This window comes from Pristiophorus japonicus, chromosome 23 (genome assembly GCF_044704955.1).
Source record: "Pristiophorus japonicus isolate sPriJap1 chromosome 23, sPriJap1.hap1, whole genome shotgun sequence".
In the NCBI taxonomy this organism is placed as follows: Eukaryota; Metazoa; Chordata; class Chondrichthyes; family Pristiophoridae; genus Pristiophorus; species Pristiophorus japonicus.
The window spans coordinates 8,963,795-8,985,831 of record NC_091999.1 but is presented as its reverse complement, the minus strand read 5'-3'; the positions used below and the strand labels follow the sequence as shown (position 1 = coordinate 8,985,831).

Genomic DNA, 22,037 nt, shown 5'->3' with positions numbered 1-22,037 from the left:
GTTTCCCACATGATGAACAGTGAGCACACTTCAAAAGCACGTCAATGGCTGTGAAGCGCTTTCTGTCATCCAGATCCCAGAGGGTCAAAGGTTAGTGTCTGACCGACCGTCCAGTCCCCCCCACCCATCAGGGAGAGCTGGCCGACATCTCCCTCTGTCGCTGGGCTGGATTTGACCCCAGGTCTCCAGAGGGTGAGAGGTCAGTGTCTGACCCATGCCCCACGAGTCAATCCTTTTGGCTAAGATCATGCGTAACTGACCTGACAGGGGAGTAGCCACCATGACCTCCGGGTGGTTCTCCCTGGATCAGGAAGGTATATGCTTGCTTTTTTGGAAACAGGAGGTGGGTGGGGTGGCTTGACCCATCCACCTCCACGGAGGTGTGTGGGGGACCTGACCCATCCACCTCCATGGCACGAACCTGGTATTGCAGTACTTCCAGGAACGGTGCAGTGGCTCTAGGCCTTTTGGCTAAGAGCATTGGCGCAGAGTGATCCTTGGCGTGTGCAAGGTGACCTCTGGCGTTTGTGATTTGACAAAGAATTGGAACAATTGGCTACGAATTGAAAAAAAAAAAAAAAATGCCCCACGAGTCAATAGCGAGCCAGATCGACAGCAAACGATGGACACCGGTGGCTCTGACCGAACGTTTCTTTATATCCACAGATTCTTCGGGAAATTCAAGAGGGCCACCAACAGATGAGAGCTGACACGATGGGCAGCAAGAGTCAGAGTGAGGAAATTGCGGAGAGGGAGTGGGGAATGTATTTGGGGAGAGGTGGGGAAAGTTACTGATAATGTTGAAGGATTTTCACTCTGTGGCGACGAAGGAATGACAATGTAGGTCCAACTCGGGATAGTCGTACTATGTCGGCCATGGTGCAGTGGACCACTCTCTCGCCTCAAATTCAGAAGGTCGTGGGTTCGATCCCCACTCCAATCACACCCCGTAATCCAGGCTGAGGCTCCTCACTGCCAGTACTGAGGGAGTGCCGCACTGTCGGAGGGGCAGTACTGAGGGAGTGCCGCACTGTCAGAGGGGCAGTACTGAGGGAGCGCCGCACTGTCGGAGGGGCAGTACTGAGGGAGTGCAGCACTGTCAGAGGGGCAGTACTGAGGGAGTGCCGCACTGTCGGAGGGGCAGTACTGAGGGTGTGCCGCACTGTCGGAGGGGCAGTACTGAGGGGGCGCCGCACTGTCGGAGGGGCAGTACTGAGGGAGTGCCGCACTGTCGGAGGGGCAGTACTGAGGGACCGCCGCACTGTCGGAGGGGCAGTACTGAGGGAGCGCCGCACTGTCGGAGGGGCAGTACTGAGGGAGTGCCGCACTGTCGGAGGGGCAGTACTGAGGGAGAGCCGCACTGTCGGAGGGGCAGTACTGAGGGAGTGCCGCACTGTCGGAGGGGCAGTACTGAGGGAGTGCCGCACTGTTGGACATGCGTCTTTCGGGATGAATCATGAAGACGAGGCCTCCGTCTACGCTCTCAGCTGGGATGCAAAAGATCCCACATCCACTATTCCGAAAAAGAGCAGGGGGATTCTCTGTGGTGTCCTGGGGCCCAGTATTTATCCCTCAACCAGCAGCACTAAAAAGCAGATTATCTGCTCATTCGTCTAGTTGCTGTTTTTGGGAGCTTGCTGTGCACAAAATAGCTGCTGCGTTTCCCACACTGCAACAGCAGCTACACTCTGAAAAGTGCTTCATTGGCTGACAAGTGCTCTCCTGAAGTGGTGGAAGGGAATGTAGAAAGGTCCATTCCTGAATACTGTCAGACACTGCACTAAGGTATCGAATTTTTCTCCAATCCCAGGTTCATTTTATTATTCATTGTCAACTTCAGTGGATATGGTGAGGATTAATGTCGGGGATATCATTCTCCAAATCGCCCGTGGCGATATCACCAAGGAAGCAAGTGACATCATCGTCAACTCGACAAGCAGTAATCCACCTCGAAACGGTAAAGGAATCACTTTGAATCATATCTCTGCCGTATCACCGCGTTATATATTTATAATCTAAAGGGAGCAATGTAAAATTTCAGGTCCCTTGATAAGGTTCAGCACGGGGTTAGATACAGAGTAAAGCTCCCTCTACACTGTCCCATCAAACATTCCCAGGGCAGGTACAGCACGGGGTTAGATACAGAGTAAAGCTCCCTCTACACTGTCCCATCAAACACTCCCAGGGCAGGTACAGCACGGGGTTAGATACAGAGTAAAGCTCCCTCTACACTGTCCCATCAAACACTCCCAGGGCAGGTACAGGGGGTTAGATACAGAGTAAAGCTCCCTCTACACATCCCATCAAACATTCCCAGGGCAGGTACAGGGGGTTAGATACAGAGTAAAGCTCCCTCTACACATCCCATCAAACACTCCCAGGGCAGGTACAGGAGGTTAGATACAGAGTAAAGCTCCCTCTACACTGTCCCATCAAACGCTCCCAGGGCAGGTACAGGGGTTTAGATACAGAGTAAAGCTCTCTCTACATTGCCCCATCAAACACTCCCAGGGCAGGTACAGCACGGCTTAGAGTTCCAGTGCAGTCACAACACTGGCATCCTTCTCAAACTCACCAGGTATGTCCAGTCCACAAAAAGCCGGACAAATCCAATCTGACCAATTACCACCCCATCAGTCCACTCTCAATCATCAGCAATGTGATGGAAGGGGTCGTCGACAGGGCTATCAAGCGGCACTTACTCACCAATAACCTGCTCACCGATGCTCAGTTTGGGTTCTGCCAGGACCCCTCGGCCCCAGACCTCACTACAGCCTTGGTCCAAACATGGACACACGAGCTGAATTCCAGAGGGGAGGTGAGAGAGACTGCCCTCGACATCAAGGCCGCATTTGACCGAGTGTGGCTTCAATTAACCGAATAAAACTGAAGTCAATGGGAATTAGGGGGGAAACTCTCCACTGGCTGGAGTCATACCCAGCACACAGGGAGATGGTTGTGGTGGTTGGAGGTCAGTCCCGACAGCCCCAGGACATCGCTGCAGGAGTTCCTCAGGGCAGTGTCCTAGGCCAAGCACCCTCAGCTGGTTCATCAATGACCTTCCCTCCATCATAAGGTCAGAAGTGGGGATGTTCGCTGATGACTGCACAGTGTTCAGTTCCATTCACAACTCCCCAGATAATGGAGCAGTCCGTGCCCACATACAGCAAGACCTGGTCAACATTCAGGCTTGGGCTGGTAAGTGGCAAGTAACATTCGCACCACACAAGTGCCAGGCAATGACCATCTCCAACAAGCGAGAGTCTAACCACCGCCCCATGACATTCAATGGCATTCCCATCGCCGAATCCCTCACCATCAACATCCTGGGGGTCACCATTGACCAGAAACTGAACTGGACCAGCCACAGAAATACTGTGGCCACAAGAGCAGGTCAGAGGCTGGGTATTCTGTGGTGAGTGTCTCACCTCCTGACTCCCCAAAGCCTTTCAAACATAAGAACATCAGAAACAGGAGCAGGAGTCGGCCATTCGGCCCCTCGAGCCTGCTCCGCCATTTAATACGATCATGGCTGATCTGATCATGGACTCAGCTCCACTTCCCCGCCCGCTCCCCATAACCCTTCACTCCCTTATCGCTCAAAAATCTGTCTATCTCCACCTTAAATATATTCAATGACCCAGCCTCCACAGCTCTCTGGGGCAGAGAATTCCACAGATTTACAACCCTCTGAGAGAAGAAATTCCTCCTCATCTCAGTTTTAAATGGGCGGCCCCTTATTCTAAGACCATGCCCCCTAGTTCTAGTCTCCCCCATCAGTGGGAACATCCTCTCTGCATCCACCTTGTCGAGCCCCCCTCATAATCTGATACGTTTCGATAAGATCACCTCTCATTCTTCTGAACTCCAATGAGTAGAGGCCCAACCTACTCATAAGTCAACCCCCTCATCTCCGGAATCAACCGAGTGAACCTTCTCTGAACTGCCTCCAAAGCAAGTATATCCTTCCGTAAATACGGACAGCAAAACTGCACGCAGTACTCCAGGTGTGGCCTCACCAATACCCTGTATAACTGGAGTAAGACTTCCCTGCTTTTATACTCCATCCCCTTTGGAATAAAGTCCAAGATACCATTGGCCTTCCTGATCACTTGTTGTACCTGCAGACTAACTTATATATGCAGACTATAGACATACTCTCTGTGTAGTCACTGTATAGTTGCAGAAGATGGAGACTTGTTACCTGATGTACTATCAATCAGGTTTACACGGTGTATATACATACTGGCACCACTAGAGGGTGCAACTGGTGGAGACCGGGGTTTCCTGGCAGGGGCTGTATAAAAGGGGAGCCACTATGCTTGTGCCTCACTCTGGAGTTACGAGTAAAGGACCAAGGTCACTACAGTTTGAGTACAACACATTGCCTCGTGGAGTCATTCATAGGTACATTGCAGACATGACACTAACCTTTTGTGTACAAGTAACCCTCAGGTCCCGCTGTACTGCAGCACTCTGCAATCTTTCTCCATTTAAATAATAACTTGCTCTTTGATTCTATTCTTTCAAAGTGCATGACCTCACACTGTCCAACATTATACTCCATCGGCCAAATGTTTACCCACTCACTGAGCCTGTCTGTGTCCTTTTGCAGATTTTTTGTGTCCTCCTCACACATTGCTTTTCCTCCCATCTTTGTATCGTCAGCAAACTTGTCTGCGTTACACTCAGTCCCTTCTTCCAAGTCGTTAATATAGATTGTAAATAGTTGGGGCCCCAGCACTGATCCCTGTGACACCCCACTAGTTACTGATTGCCAACCAGAGAATGAACCATTTATCCCGACTCTCTGTTCTCTGTTAGTTAACCAATCCTCTATCCGTGCTAATATATTACCCCCAACCCCCGTGAACTTTTATCTTGTGCAGTAACCTTTTATGTGGCACCTTGTCAAATGCCTTCTGGAAATCCAAATACACCACATCCACTGGTTCCCCTTTATCCACCCTGTTCATTACATCCTCAAAGAACTCCAACAAATTTGTCAAACATGACTTCCCCGTCATAAATCCATGGTGACTCTGCCTGACCGAATTTTGCTTTTCCAAATATCCTGCTACTGCTTCTTTAATAATGGACTCCAACATTTTCCCAACCACAGACGTTAGGCTAACTGGTCTATAGTTTCCTGCTTTCTGTCTGCCTCCTTTTTTAAATAGCGGCGTTACATTTACAGTTTTCCACCATCGACAAGACACCAGTCAGGAGTGTGAGGGAACACCCCCCACTTTGCCTGGATTGTGCAGCTCCAACAACACTCGAGGAGCTCGACACCATCCAGGACAAAGCAGCCCACTCGATCGGCACGCTACCCACTACCCTCAACACTCACTCCCTCCACCACCCTCAACACTCACTCCCTCCACCACCTACAACACTCACTCCCTCCCTCCACCACCCTCAACACTCACTCCCTCCACCACCCTCAACACTCACTCCCTCCACCACCCTCAACACTCACTCCCTCCACCACCCTCAACACTCACTCCCTCCACCACCTACAACACTCCCTCCCTCCACCACCCTCAACACTCACTCCCTCCACCATCCTCAACACTCACTCCCTCCACCACCTACAACACTCACTCCCTCCACCACCCTCAACACTCACTCCCTCCACCACCCTCAACACTCACTCCCTCCACCACCTACAACACTCACTCCCTCCACCACCCTCAACACTCACTCCCTCCACCACCCTCAACACTCACTCCCTCCACCTCCAACACTCACTCCCTCTACCACCTACAACACTCACTCCCTCCACCACCCTCAACACTCACTCCCTCCACCATCCTCAACACTCACTCCCTCCACCACCTACAACACTCACTCCCTCCACCACCTACAACACTCACTCCCTCCACCACCCTCAACACTTACTCCCTCCACCACCCTCAACACTCACTCCCTCCACCACCCTCAACACTCACTCCCTCCACCACCTACAACACTCATCCCTCCACCACCCTCAACACTCACTCCCTCCACCACCTACAACACTCACTCCCTCCACCACCCTCAACACTCACTCCCTCCACCACCCTCAACACTCACTCCCTCCACCACCCTCAACACTCACTCCCTCCACCACCTACAACACTCACTCTCTCCACCACCCCCAACACTCACTCCCTCCACCACCCTCAACACTCACTCCCTCCACCACCCTCAACACTCACTCCCTCCACCACCCTCAACACTCACTCTCTCCACCACCAACAACACTCACTCCCTCCACCACCTACAACACTCACTCCCTCCACCACCCTCAACACTTACTCCCTCCACCACCCTCAACACTCACTCCCTCCACCACCCTCAACACTCACTCCCTCCACCACCTACAACACTCACTCCCTCCACCACCCTCAACACTCACTCCCTCCACCACCTACAACACTCACTCCCTCCACCACCCTCAACACTCACTCCCTCCACCACCCTCAACACTCACTCCCTCCACCACCCTCAACACTCACTCCCTCCACCACCTACAACACTCACTCTCTCCACCACCCCCAACACTCACTCCCTCCACCACCCTCAACACTCACTCCCTCCACCACCCTCAACACTCACTCCCTCCACCACCCTCAACACTCACTCTCTCCACCACCTACAACACTCACTTCCTCAACCACCCTCAACACTCACTCCCTCCACCACCCTCAACGCTCACTCCCTCCACCACCCTCAACACTCACTCCCTCCACCACCCTCAACACTCACTCCCTCCACCACCTACACCACTCACTCCCTCCACCACCTACAACACTCACTCCCTCCACCACCTACAACACTCACTCCCTCCACCACCTACAACACTCACTCCCTCCACCACCTACAACACCCACTCCCTCCACCACCCTCAACACTCACTCCCTCCACCACTTACAACACTCACTCTCTCCACCACCCTCAACACTCACTCCCCCCACCACCTACAACACTCACTCCCTCCACCACCTACAACACTCACTCCCTCCACCACCCTCAACACTCATTCCCTCCACCACCTACAACACTCACTCCCTCCACCACCCTCAACACTCACTCCCTCCACCACCTACAACACTCACTCCCTCCACCACCTACAACACTCACTCCCTCCACCATCCTCAACACTCACTCCCTCCACCATCCTCAACACTCACTCCCTCCACCACCTACAACACTCACTCCCTCCACCACCTACAACACTCACTCCCTCCACCACCCTCAACACTTACTCCCTCCACCACCCTCAACACTCACTCCCTCCACCACCCTCAACACTCACTCCCTCCACCACCCTCAACACTCACTCCCTCCACCACCTACAACACTCACTCTCTCCACCACCTCCAACACTCACTCCCTCCACCACCTACAACACTCACTCCCTCCACCACCCTCAACACTCACTCCCTCCACCACCCTCAACACTCACTCCCTCCACCACCCTCAACACTCACTCCTTCCACCACCTACAACACTCACTTCCTCAACCACCCTTAACACTCACTCCCTCCACCACCCTCAACGCTCACTCCCTCCACCACCCTCAACACTCACTCCCTCCACCACCCTCAACACTCACTCCCTCCACCACCTACACCACTCACTCCCTCCACCACCTACAACACTCACTCCCTCCACCACCTACAACACTCACTCCCTCCACCACCTCTACAACACTCACTCCCTCCACCACCTACAACACCCACTCCCTCCACCACCCTCAACACTCACTCCCTCCACCACTTACAACACTCACTCTCTCCACCACCCTCAACACTCACTCCCCCCACCACCTACAACACTCACTCCCTCCACCACCTACAACACTCACTCCCTCCACCACCCTCAACACTCATTCCCTCCACCACCTACAACACTCACTCCCTCCACCACCTACAACACTCACTCCCTCCACCACCCTCAACACTCACTCCCTCCACCACCTCCAACACTCACTCCCTCCACCACCTCCAAAACTCACTCCCTCCACCACCCTCAACACTCACTCCCTCTACCACCGACAACACTCACTCCCTCCACCACCTACAACACTCACTCCCTCCACCACCCTCAACACTCACTCCCTCCACCACCTACAACACTCACTCCCTCCACCACCTACAACACTCACTCCCTCCACCACCTACAACACTCACTCCCTCCACCACCTACAACACTCACTCCCTCCACCACCCTCAACACTCACTCCCTCCACCACCTACAACACTCACTCCCTCCACCACCCTCAACACTCACTCCCTCCACCACCCTCAACACTCACTCCCTCCACCACCAACAACACTCACTCCCTCCACCACCCTCAACACTCACTCCCTCCACCACCTACAACACTCACTCCCTCCACCACCTACAACACTCACTCCCTCCACCACCTACAACACTCACTCCCTCCACCACCAACAACACTCACTCCCTCCACCACCTACAACACTCACTCCCTCCACCACCTACAACACCCACTCCCTCCACCACCCTCAACACTCACTCCCTCCACCACTTACAACACTCACTCCCTCCACCACCCTCAACACTCACTCCCCCCACCACCTACAACACTCACTCCCTCCACCACCTACAACACTCACTCCCTCCACCACCCTCAACACTCATTCCCTCCACCACCTACAACACTCACTCCCTCCACCACCCTCAACACTCACTCCCTCCACCACCTACAACACTCACTTCCGCCACCACCTACAACACTCACTCCCTCCACCACCCTCAACACTCACTCCCTCCACCACCTACAACACTCACTCCCTCTACCACCCTCAACACTCACTCCCTCCACCACCTCCAACACTCACTCCCTCCACCACCTCCAACACTCACTCCCTCCACCACCCTCAACACTCACTCCCTCCACCACCCTCAACACTCACTCCCTCCACCACCCTCAACACTCACTCCCTCCACCACCCACAACACTCACTCCCTCCACCACCTACAACACTCACTCCCTCCACCACCTACAACACTCACTCCCTCCACCACCGACAACACTCACTCCCTCCACCACCTACAACACTCACTCCCTCCACCACCTACAACACTCACTCCCTCCACCACCTACAACACTCACTCCCTCCACCACCTACAACACTCACTCCCTCCACCACCGACAACACTCACTCCCTCCACCACCCTCAACACTCACTCCCTCCACCACCCTCAACACTCACTCCCTCCACCACCTACAACACTCACTTCCTCCACCACCTACAACACTCACTCCCTCCACCACCGGCGCCCCCTGGCTGCAGTGTGTACCATCTACAAGATGCACTGCAGCAACTCGCCAAGGCTTCTTCGGCAGCACCTCCCAAACCCGCGACCTCTACCCGCCTAGAAGGACAAGGGCAGCAGGCGCATGGGAACATCATCACCTCCACGTTCCCCTCCCAGTCACACACCATCCTGACTGGGAAATATATCGGCCGTTCCTTCACCGTCGCTGGGTCACAATCCTGGAACTCCCTCCCTAACAGCACTGTGGGAGCACCTTCACCACACGGACTGCAGCGGTTCAAGAAGGCGGCTCACCACCACCTTCTCAAGGGGCAATAAATGCCGGCCTTGGCCAGCGACGCCCACATCCTGTAAATGAATTTTCAAAAATGAGCTTCCTCTACACTGTCCCATCAATCTATAGGCCGGTCAGTTTAATCTCGGGAGTGGGGAACCTTTTAGAAACAGGAATCAAGAACAACATTAACACCCTCTTGGACAAGTGTGGATTCATTAAGGAGAGCCAGCACAGATTTGTGAAAGGCTAATTGTGTTTAACCGACTCGATTGAGACTTTGGACGAGGGTAACAGAGAGGTTTGACGAGGGCAATGAGGTTGACGAGGTGTGCATGGATTTCCAGAAGGCGTTCGACAAAGTGGCACATGATAAGTTTGCCAGCAAAGTTGAGGCCCATGGAGTACAAGGCACAATGGCAGCATGGATACAAATTGGCTCAGTGACCGGAAACAGAGAGTAGGGGTGAACGGTTGTTGTTCGGACTGGAGGAAGGTATACAGTGGTGTTCCCCGGGGCTCGGTACTGGGACCACTGCTTGTCTTCATATACATTAATGACTTGGATTTGGGTGTACAGGGAACAATTTCAAAATTTGCCGATGGCACAAAACTTGAGGTATAGTGAACAGTGAGGAGGACAATGAGGGACTTCAGGAGCTGGTGAAATGGGAAGACACGTGGGAGATTAAATTTACCACCGAAAAGTGAGAAGTGCGAAAGGATGAGGAGTGGAGCTACAAACTAAAGGGTACAATCCCAATGAGGGGTTTATGAACAGAGAGACCTAGTTCTTTCTTTAAATTCTTTCTGTTTCATTTTGTTTCCTGATTCCCTTTCTTGCAGGAGTTTCACGAGCGATCTGCGCTGCATCTGGCCTCGGTAATGAGGAACGAGTGCATACAGGTAACTCTGCTTTTCATTCAAAGGATGTGACATCTTTACAGTACAAAGGCCAAGCACCACACTGTCGGAGGGGCGGTACTGAGGGAGTGCCGCACTGTCGGAGGGGCAGTACTGAGGGAGTGCTGCACTGTCGGAGGGGCAGTACTGAGGGAGTGCTGCACTGTCGGAGGGGCGGTACTGAGGGAGCGCCGCACTGTCTGAGGGGCAGTACTGAGGGAGTGCTGCACTGTCGGAGGGGCAGTACTGAGGGAGTGCCGCACTGTCGGAGGGGCAGTACTGAGGGAGTGCCGCACTGTCTGAGGGGCAGTACTGAGGGAGTGCCGCACTGTCTGAGGGGCAGTACTGAGGGAGTGGCGCACTGTCAGAGGGGCAGTACCGAGGGAGTGCCGCACTGTCTGAGGGGCAGTACTGAGGGAGTGCCACATTGTCAGAGGGGCAGTACCGAGGGAGCGCCGCACTGTCTGAGGGGCAGTACTGAGGGAGCGCCGCACTGTCGGAGGGGCAGTGCTGAGGGAGTGCCGCACTGTCTGAGGGGCAGTACTGAGGGAGTGCCGCACTGTCGGAGGGGCAGTACTGAGGGAGTGCCGCACTGTCGGAGGGGCAGTACTGAGGGAGTGCTGCACTGTCGGAGGGGCAGTACTGAGGGAGTGCCGCACTGTCGGAGGGGCAGTACTGAGGGAGTGCCGCACTGTCGGAGGGGCAGTACTGAGGGAGTGCTGCACTATCGGAGGTGATGGATACAGATTCAATAGTAGCCTTCAATAGGTAATTGTATAAATACTTCAAGGAGAAAGAATTTGCAGAGATATGGGGAAAGAGCAGAGGAGCAGGACAAACTATTTCTGTGCGAAGGAGACGCTGCAGATTCGATGGGCCGAATGGCCTCCTTCGTGCTGCATTATTCTATGATTACTTTCCCCTCTCTCTCTCTCCCTCCCAGCCAACTACTCAAATGGGGAATTCTTATTAACGGAGCCGGGCAGATTAAAATGCAAAGAGATCTTGCACGTGTGTGGTTATGATGACCTTGAGATGATAAAGAAAGTAGTGAAGAATGTCCTACATCATTGCACCAGACTGGGTTACAAGTCTGTCTCCTTCCCAGCAATTGGAACAGGTAGGTACTGGACGGTTGCAGAATTGGTCACATATCTGTGCTGGCTGTGGCTCACAGGGTAGCTCTCTCTCTCTCTCTCTCTCTCTCTCTCTCTCTCTCTCTCTCTCTCTCTCGCTCTCTCTCTCTCTCTCTCATTCAGCTTCTGAGTCAGAAGCTCACGGGTTCAAGTCCCTACTCCAGAGAACTGCACCCAAAATCTGGGTCGTCATTCCCATATTTGCTGGTAACTGAGGGAGTGCCGTACTGTCGGAGGGGCGGTACTGAGGGAACGCCGCACTGTCGGTGGGGCAGTACTGAGGGAGCACCGCACTGTCGGAGGGGCAGTACTGAGGGAGAGCCGCACTGTGGGAGGGGCAGTACTGAGGGAGTGCCGCACTGTCGGAGGGGCAGTACTGAGGGAGAGCCGCACTGTCGGAGGGGCAGTACTGAGGGAGCGCCGCACTGTCAGAGGGGCAGTACTGAGGGAGTGCCGCACTGTCGGAGCGGCAGTACTGAGGGAGCACCGCACTGTCGGAGGGGCAGTACTGAGGGAGTGCCGCACTGTGGGAGGGGCAGTACTGAGGGAGAGCCGCACTGTCGGAGGGGCAGTACTGAGGGAGAGCCGCACTGTCGGTGGGGCAGTACTGAGGGAGTGTCGCACTGTCGGAGGGGCAGTACTGAGGGAGTGCCGCACTGTCGGTGGGGCAGTACTGAGGGAGCACCGCACTGTCGGAGGGGCAGTACTGAGGGAGCACCGCACTGTCGGAGGGGCAGTACTGAGGGAGCGCCGCACTGTCGGTGGGGCAGTACTGAGGGAGTGCCGCACTGTCGGAGGGGCAGTACTGAGGGAGCGCCGCACTGTCGGAGGGGCAGTACTGAGGGAGTGTCGCACTGTCGGAGGGGCAGTACTGAGGGAGTGCCGCACTGTCGGTGGGGCAGTACTGAGGGAGTGTCGCACTGTCGGAGGGGCGGTACTGAGGGAGCACCGCACTGTCGGAGGGGCAGTACTGAGGGAGTGCCGCACTGTCGGAGGGGCAGTACTGAGGGAGCGCCGCACTGTCGGAGGGGCAGTACTGAGGGAGCGCCGCACTGTCGGAGGGGCAGTACTGAGGGAGCGCCGCACTGTCGGAGGGGCAGTACTGAGGGAGAGCCGCACTGTCGGAGGGGCAGTACTGAGGGAGTGCCGCACTGTCGGAGGGAACGCCGCACTATCTATTGTGCCATCTTTCGGGATGAGACATTAAACCCGAGGTTGTCCCTGCTGCCCTCTTGGGTGAGACGCAGAAGATCTCTGGGCCACTATTTTGAACAGGAGCTCGGGGGAATTCTCGCTGGGAGGCCCCCAATTTTTATCTCCTCAGTCGAGATCACAAAAAAAAGCAGATAATCTGATCATTGATGACATTGCCGTTTGTGAGGGCTCACTGCCATGTCTCCCCTACAGGTAGGGGCTGGGGTCTCTGGTCTGGGGACTTTGTGACCCACGGCCTTCTGACCTTCAGGGGTGAGAGAGAAAGCGCGATTGAAGTGAAGCCCACCTGAACCCCTTAACGCTTTTGTACTTCTTGTTCTGAAGGACAGGGCAACTTAAAGCCAGAGATTGTCGCTGAGGCCATGTTCGATGCCATTGCCTCCGTAGCCCAGGAACGCTCACAAGCTCAGGTCCGACTGGTCCGCATTGTAATACTAGACACCTTCATCTTCGGCACCTTCGCAGCCAGGTTGGCAAATCGACTGGAGGAGGCATCGTCACCTGCCAACCACCTGAAAGGTAATCCTTCCAGCTCTTCTTTTAACCACACACAACTTGCATTTATATAGCGCATCGCCAAATGTCCCCAATGCATTTCACAGGAGCGTCATCAAACAGAATTTGACACCAAGCCACACAAGGAGATATCGGGACATGTGACCAAAAGCTTTTTTAAAAAAAGATGTGTTCCTGGGACGTGGGTGTCATTGGCAAGGCCGGCGTTTATCGCCCGTCCCTAATTGCCCTTGAGAAGGTGGTGGTCAGCTGTCTTCTTGAACCGCCCTGATACTTCCTTGTAGCGGTACAATGCAATATTGTCTGAAGGGTGACAGATTAGGAAAAGGGGAGGTGCAACGAGACCTGGGTGTCATGGGACATCAGTCATTGAAAGTTGGCATGCAGGTACAGCAGGCAGTGAAGGAGGCAAATGGCATGTTGGCCTTCATAGCGAGGGGATTTGAGTATAGGAGCAGGGAGGTCTTACTGCAGTTGTACAGGGCCTTGGTGAGGCCTCACCTGGAATATTGTGTTCAGTTTTGGTCTCCTAATCTGAGGAAGGACGCTCTTGCTATTGAGGGAGTGCAGCGAAGGTTCACCAGACTGATTCCCGGGATGGCGGGGCTGACATACGAGGAGAGACTGGATCGACTGGGCTTGTATTCACTGGAGTTTAGAAGGATCAGAGGGGATCTCATAGAAACGTTTAAGATTCTGACGGGACGGGACAGGTTAGATGCGGGAAGAATGTTCCCGATGTTGGGGAAGTCCAGAACCAGGGGACACAGTCTAAGGATAAGGGGTAGGCCATTTAGGACCGAGATGAGGAGAAACCTCTTCACTCAGAGAGTTGTTAACCTGTGGAATTCCCTGCCGCAGAGAGTTGTTGAGGCCAGTTCATTGGATATATTCAAGAGGGAGTTAGATGTGGCCCTTACGGCTAAAGGGATCAGGGGGTATGGAGAGAAAGCAGGAAAGGGGTACTGAGGTCAATGATCAGCCATGATCTTATTGAATGGTGGTGCAGGCTCGAAGGGCTGAATGGCCTACTCCTGCACCTGTTGTCCATGTATGTTTCGAATTGAGTGGCTCACTTGGCCATTTCAGAAGGCAGTTAAGAAACTGCTGTGGGTTCTGGAGTCACATACCGGCCAGACCGGGTAAGGGCGGCAGATTTCCTTCCCTAAAGGACATTAGTGAAGCAGATGGTCTTTTTGCGACAATCCATTCGTTTCATGGGGCTAGACTTTCCCGAGAGCCCTTGAACGGCCCATTGGCCACCCAGAAAAACTGCTAATGTTTGGTAAGTAACGCTGGGGAAAGTTTACACTTTTATGTTAAAACCAATCGCCCGGCGAGAAAATGGGGCCTTGCAAACTTTTCCCTCGGCAGTTTAGGGGAAACTAAGTAAAACGGACGTTTTTTTTAAAAAATTTAGTCCGAGGCTGCAGTTGGGCCTGGGGAGGGGGTGAAACCTTTTTAAAAATGTCACTAAAAATAAAAAGAGACACCTAATCGCCATTTTAAAATTAAAAAAAAGAGCAAGAACGAGCCTTTAACTCGCCTTCCTTTGCGGCGCACTAACCGACTACCCGGTTTAAGCAGCTTTCCCAGGGGGGCGGTTCCCTCGGCGATCTGGACGGGCTTCCGTTGGGGCCAAACTTGCGCCCTGGTGGTTTTCTCAGCGGTGCACGTCGGCAGTTCGGTCCCGGCGGGGGTTCTCGGATTCGGGCGATAGCACTAAAAAAAATAAATAAATAAAAAATAACGGGGAAACTTCCGCCGGGCGAGAAAAAGAGCCGCATAGCCGAGAAAATCGGCGCGAACCCGCCGTGAACAATGGGAAAGTTCAGCCCATGGTGTGTGGGATTTGAACTCGTGTCCCCGGATCATTAGTGCGGGTCTCTGGATTACCAGTCCAGCAACATTACCACTACGTTGCCGTATCCCCACTCGGTCCAAGAGGTGGGCTTTACGGAGCGTTTTAAAGGAGGAGAGAGAGGCGGAGAGGTTCAGGGAGGGAGTTCCAGAGCTTGGGGGCCCCAGGCAGCTGAAGGCACGGCCACCGATGGTGGAGCGATGACATTTCGGGTATGCGCAAGAGGCCAGAGCTTGGAGGGTCGCAGCCCTGGAGGAGGTTACAGAGATAGGGAGGGGGCGAGGCCACACAGGGATCTGGAAAAGAGGATGTTTCAAAATCGAGGTGTTGCCGGACAGTGAGCCAATGCAGGTTAGTGAGCAAAGGGGTGATGGGTGAGCGGGACTTGGTGCGAGTTAGATTCCGGGTATCACAGACGCATGAATACATAAGAACATAAGAAATAGGAGCAGGAGTCGGCCATTCGGCCCCTCGAGCCCGCTCCGCCATTTAATACGACCATGGCTGATCCGATCATGGACTCAGCTCCACTTCCCCGCCCGCTCCCCATAACCCTTCACTCCCTTATCGCTCAAACATCTGTCTATCTCCACCTTAAATATATTCAATGACCCAGCCTCCACAGCTCTCTGGGGCAGAGAATTCCACAGATTTACAACCCTCTGAGAGAAGAAATTCCTCCTCATCTCAGTTTTAAATGGGCGGCCCCTTATTCTGAGACCATGCCCCCTAGTTCTAGTCTCCCCCATCAGTGGGAACATCCTCTCTGCATCCACCTTGTCGAGCCCCCTCATAATCTGATACGTTTCGATAAGATCACCTGAATTCCAATGAGTAGAGGCCCAACCTCCTCAACCTTTCCTCATAAGTCAACCCCCTCATCCCCAGAATCAACCGAGTGAACCTTCTCTGAACTGCCTCCAAAGCAAGTATATCCTTTCGTAAATATGGAAACCAAAACTGCATGCAGTACTCCAGGTGTGGCCTCACCAATACCCTGTATAACTGGAGCAAGACTTCCCTGCTTTTATACTCCATCCCCTTTGCAATAAAGGCCAAGATATCATTGGCCCTTCCTGATCACTTGCTGTACCTGCATACTATCCTTTTGTGTTTCATGTACAAGTAACCCCCAGGTCCCGCTGTACTGCGGCACTTTGCAATCTTGCTCTACTTAAATAAGATAGATACAATATAGATTGTAAATAGTTGGGGTCCCAACACTGATCCCTGCGGCACCCCACTAGTTACTGATCGCCAACCAGAGAATGAACCATTTCTCCCGACTCTCTGTTCTCTGTTAGTTAGCCAATCCTCTATCCATGCTAATATATTACCCCCAACCCCCGTGAACTTTTATCTTGTGCAGTAACCTTTTATGTGGCACCTTGTCAAATGCCTTCTGGAAATCCAAATACATCACATCCACTGGTTCCCCTTTATCCATCCTGTTTGTTACATCCTCAAATTATTCCAGCAAATTTGTCAAACATGACTTCCCTTCATAAATCCATGGTGACTCTGCCTGACCGAATTTTGCTTTTCCAAATGTCCTGCTACTGCTTCTTTAATAATGGACTCCAACATTTTCCCAACCACAGATGTTAGGCTAACTGGTCTATAGTCTCCTGCTTTTTGTCTGCCTCCTTTTTTAAATAGGGGCGTTACATTTACAGTTTTCCAATCTGCTGGGCCCTCCCCAGAATCCAGGGAATTTTGGTAAATTACAACCAATGTATCCACTATCCCTGCCGCTACTTCTCTTAAAACCCTGGGATGCAAGCCATCAGATCCAGGGGATTTATCTGTCTTTAATCCCATTATCTCACTGAGTACCACCTCCTTAGTCATTGTGATTGTGTTAAGTTCCTCCCCCCCTATAGCCCCTTGACTATCCACTGTTGGAATATTGTTAGTGTCCTCTACCGTAAAGACTGATACAAAATATTTGTTCAGAGTTTCTGCCATCTCCATGTTCCCCATTACTAATTCCCCGGTCTCGCCCTCTAAGGGACCAACATTTACTTTAGCCACTCTTTTCCTTTTTATATACCTATAGAAACTCTTGCTATCTGTTTTTATATTTCGTGCTGGTTTACTTTCATAGTCTATCTTCCCTTTCTTAATCATTCTTTTTGTCATTCTTTGCTGGCTTTTAAAAACTTCCCAATCTTCTGCCCTCCCACTAGTTTTGGCCACTTTGTATGCCCTTGTTTTTAATTGGATACCGTCTTTTATTTCTTTAGTTAGCCACGGATGGCTATCTTTTCTTTTACACCCTTTCCTCCTCACTGGAATATATTTTTCTTGACTTGTGAATTATCTCTGTAAATGTACACCACTGTTCATCAACCGTCCTACACTTTAATCTATTTTCCCAGTCCACTTTACCCAACTCTGCCCTCATACCTTCATAGTCTCCTTTATTTAAGCTTAGTACGCTGGTTAGAGATCCAACTTTCTCACCCTGCATCTGAATTTGAAATTCAACCATGCTATGATCACTCATTCCAAGGGGGATCCTTTACTAGGAGATTGTTTATTAATCCTGTCTCATTACACAGGACCAGATCTAAGATAGCCTGCCCTCTGGTTGGTTCCGTTACATACTGCTGAAGGAACCCGTCCCTTATGCACTCTATGAACTCTTCCTCAAGGCTCCCCTGACCAATTTGGTTTGTCCAATCAATATGGAGGTTAAAATCACCCATGATTATTGCTGTTCCCTTTTTACAAGCCCCCACTATTTCCTGGTTTATGCGCTGACCACAGAGTAGCTATTGTTAGGGGGCCTATAGACTGCACCCACCTGTGACTTTTTCCGCTTACTATTCCTTATCTCCACCCAAACTATTTCAACATCCTGATCATTTGAGCCAATATCAATTCTCACTATTGCAGTGATTCCATCCTTTATCAACAGAGCTACCCCACCTCCTTTTCCTTTCTGTCTGTCCTTCCTGATTGTGAAGTACCGCTGAATATTTAATTCCCAGTCCCGGTCACCTTGCAACCACGTCTCTGTAATGCCTATCAGATCATACCCATTTGTATCTGTTTGTGCCGTCAACTCATCTATTTTGTTCCGAATGCTACGTGCATTTAGACAAAGTGCCTTTAAGTTTGTATTTTTACCCTTATTTCCTACTTGTTTTCTCTGTCCTTCAAACTCACGTTCTTTATTTTTGCTTTCTAATTCCAGCTTTAGTCCCCTCCCTACTGACTCTATTCACAGGTTCCCATCCCCCTGCCAAGCTAGTTTAAACCCTCCCCAACAACTCTAGCAAACCCCCCACCCCGCGAGGATAGTGGTCCCGGCTCTGTTGAGGTGCAACCCATCCGGCTTGTACCGGTCCCACCTCCCCCAGAAGCGGTCCCAATGCCTCAGGAATCTAAAGCCCTCCCGCCTGCACCATCTCTCCAGCCGCGTATTCATCTGCTCTATCCTCCTATTTCAACATTCCATTGACTCTGGATCAGTTCCTATGGAGTGGAGGGTAGCCAATGTAACACCACTTTTTAAAAAAGGAGGGAGAGAGAAAACAGGGAATTATAGACCGGTCAGCCTGACCTCAGTAGTGGGTAAAATGATGGAATCAATTATTAAGGATGTCATAGCAGCGCATTTGGAAAGAGGTGACATGATAGGTCCAAGTCAGCATGGATTTGTGAAAGGGAAATCATGCTTGACAAATCTTCTGGAATTTTTTGAGGATGTTTCCAGTAGAGTGGACAAGGGAGAACCAGTTGATGTGGTATATTTGGACTTTCAGAAGGCTTTCGACAAGGTCCCACACAAGAGATTAATGTGCAAAGTTAAAGCACATGGGATTGGGGGTAGTGTACTGACATGGATTGAGAACTGGTTGTCAGACAGGAAGCAAAGAGTAGGAGTAAATGGGGACTTTTCAGAATGGCAGGCAGTGACTAGTGGGGTACCGCAAGGTTCTGTGCTGGGGCCCCAGCTGTTTACATTGTACATTAATGATTTAGACGAGGGGATTAAATGTAGTATCTCCAAATTTGCGGATGACACTAAGTTGGGTGGCAGTGTGAGCTGCGAGGAGGATGCTATGAGGCTGCAGAGTGACTTGGATAGGTTAGGTGAGTGGGCAAATGCATGGCAGATGAAGTATAATGTGGATAAATGTGAGGTTATCCACTTTGGTGGTAAAAACAGAGAGACAGACTATTATCTGAATGGTGACAGATTAGGAAAAGGGGAGGTGCAGCGAGACCTGGATGTCATGGTACATCAGTCATTGAAGGTTGGCATGCAGGTACAACAGGCGGTTAAGAAAGCAAATGGCATGTTGGCCTTCATAGCGAGGGGATTTGAGTACAGGGGCAGGGAGGTGTTGCTACAGTTGTACAGGGCCTTGGTGAGGCCACACCTGGAGTATTGTGTACAGTTTTGGTCTCCTAACTTGAGGAAGGACATTCTTGCTATTGAGGGAGTGCAGCGAAGGTTCACCAGACTGATTCCCGGGATGGTGGGACTGACCTATCAAGAAAGACTGGATGAACTGGGCTTGTATTCACTGGAGTTCAGAAGAATGAGAGGGGACCTTATAGAAACGTTTAAAATTCTGATGGGTTTAGATAGGTTAGATGCAGGAAGAATGTTCCCGATGTTGGGGAAGTCCAGAACCAGGGGACACAGTCTAAGGATAAGGGGTAAGCCATTTAGGACCGAGATGAGGAGAAACTTCTTCACCCAGAGAGTGGTGAACCTGTGGAATTCTCTACCACAGTAAGTTGTTGAGGCCAATTCACTAAATATATTCAAAAGGGAGTTAGATGAAGTCCTTACTACTCGGGGGATCAAGGGGTATGGCGAGAAAGCAGGAAGGGGGTACTGAAGTTGCATGTTCAGCCATGAACTCATTGAATGGCGGTGCAGGCTAGAAGGACCGAATGGCCTACTCCTGCACCTATTTTCTATGTTTCCATGTTTCTGTGCTCACTCGCTCGTGGCACTGGGAGTAATCTGGAGATTACTACCTTTTGAGGTCCTGCTTTTTAATCTCTCTCCTAGCTCCCTAAACTCTGCCTGCAGGACCTCACCCCTCTTTCTACCTGTGTCATTGGTCCCGATGTGGACCACGACCTCTGGCTGGTCACCCTCTCCCCCCAGAATGCCCTGCAGCCGCTCAGTGACATCCTTGACCCTGGCACCAGGGAGGCAACATACCATCCTGGAGTCACGTCTGCGGCCTCAGAAACACCTGTCTGCTCCCCTGACTATTGAATCCCCATCACTATAATTCCATTCTTCTGCCCCCCCCCCCACCGCCCCCCTGTGCAGCTGAGCCACCCATGGTGCCGTGTACTTGGCTCTGGCTGCACTCCCCAGAGCCACCATCGCCCCCACCAGTACTCAGAACAGAGTATCACTTGGAGAGCGAGATGGACTCAGGGGTCTCCTGCACTACCTGCCTAGTCCTCCTCTTCTGTCCAGGGGTCTCCCACTCCCTCTCTGCCTGCATACACTGATACACTTAAGCTGCAGGGTGACCTCCTCTGGAAACGTGCTATCCACGTTGCTCTCAGCCTCGCGGATGCACCGCAGTGACTCTCTTTCTTTTTTCTCTTCTATAACAGCGAGTAAACTTTCGCACTGTTGTTGCCAATTTAAGTGTATCAAAGGGTTAAGTCATGGCAGGAGAGCTCGGTCACGTGTTGTGCTCCTCCTGTACCATGTGGGAACTCAGGGACACTTCCGGTGTCCCTGACGACTACGTGTGTGAGAAGTGTGTCCGCCTCCAGCTCCTGACGGACCGCGTTGCGGAGTTGGAGCTGAGGGTGGACTCACTCTGGAGCATCCACGATGCTGAGAATGACGTGAGTAGCACGTGTAGCGAGCTGGTCTTACCGCAGGTGAAGGGTCCACAGCCAGATAGGGAATGGAAGACCAGTAGGAAGAGCAGTGCAAGGAAGGTAGTGCAGGGGTCCCCTGTGGTCATCCCCCTGCAAAACAGATACACCGCTTTGGGTACTGTTGAGGGGGATGACTCATCAGGGGAGGGCAGCAGCAGCCAAGTTCATGGCACCGTGGCTGGCTCTGTTGCACAGGAGGGCAGGATAAAGAGTGGGGGAGCGATAGTGATAGGGGATTCGATTTTAAGGGGAATAGATAGGCGTTTCTGCGGCCGCAACCGAGACTCCAGGATGGTATGTTGCCTCCCTGGTGCAAGGGTCAAGGATGTCTCGGAGCGGGTGCAGGACATTCTAAAAAGGGAGGGAGAACAGCCAGTTGTCGTGGTGCACATTGGTACCAACGACATAGGTAAAAAAAGGGATGAGGTCCTACGAGAGCTAGGAGCTAAATTTAAAAAGTAGGACCTCAAAAGTAGTAATCTCGGGATTGCTACCAGTGCCACGTGATAGTCAGAGTAGGAATCGCAGGATAGCGCAGATGAATACGTGGCTTGAGCAGTGGTGCAGCAGGGAGGGATTCAAATTCCTGGGGCATTGGAACCGGTTCTGGGGGAGGTGGGACCAGTACAAACCGGACGGTCTGCACCTGGGCAGGACCGGAACCAATGTCCGAGGGGGAGTGTTTGCTAGTGCTGTTGGGGAGGAGTTAAGCTAATATGGCAGGGGGATGGGAACCAATGCAGGGAGACAGAGGGAAACAAAAAGGAGACAAAAGCAAAAGACAGAAAGGAGATGAGTAAAAGTGGAGGGCAGAGACAAAAAGGGCCACTGAATATAAATGGGCTGTAGGAGGGGTCAAAACTAGAAATCATGGTTTACAAGAACCTACAAGGGAGCAAGCTATCTTAGATCTGGTCCTGTGTAATGAGACAGGAAAAATAAACTATCTCCTAGT

At 52.1% G+C, this 22,037-nt stretch overlaps 1 protein-coding gene across 1 annotated transcript in view; it reads left to right on the top strand.

Moving 5' to 3' along the window:
* Window positions 1-22,037, top strand: part of LOC139235717 (protein mono-ADP-ribosyltransferase PARP14-like) — a 62,707-nt gene that overhangs the window by 11,997 nt on the left and 28,673 nt on the right. The window contains exons 4-8 of the mRNA XM_070866756.1: window positions 667-733; window positions 1,811-1,957; window positions 10,418-10,477; window positions 11,418-11,594; window positions 13,150-13,344. Coding sequence (XP_070722857.1) covers window positions 667-733; window positions 1,811-1,957; window positions 10,418-10,477; window positions 11,418-11,594; window positions 13,150-13,344 — 646 coding nt within the window. The remainder of the gene's footprint in view (window positions 1-666; window positions 734-1,810; window positions 1,958-10,417; window positions 10,478-11,417; window positions 11,595-13,149; window positions 13,345-22,037) is intronic.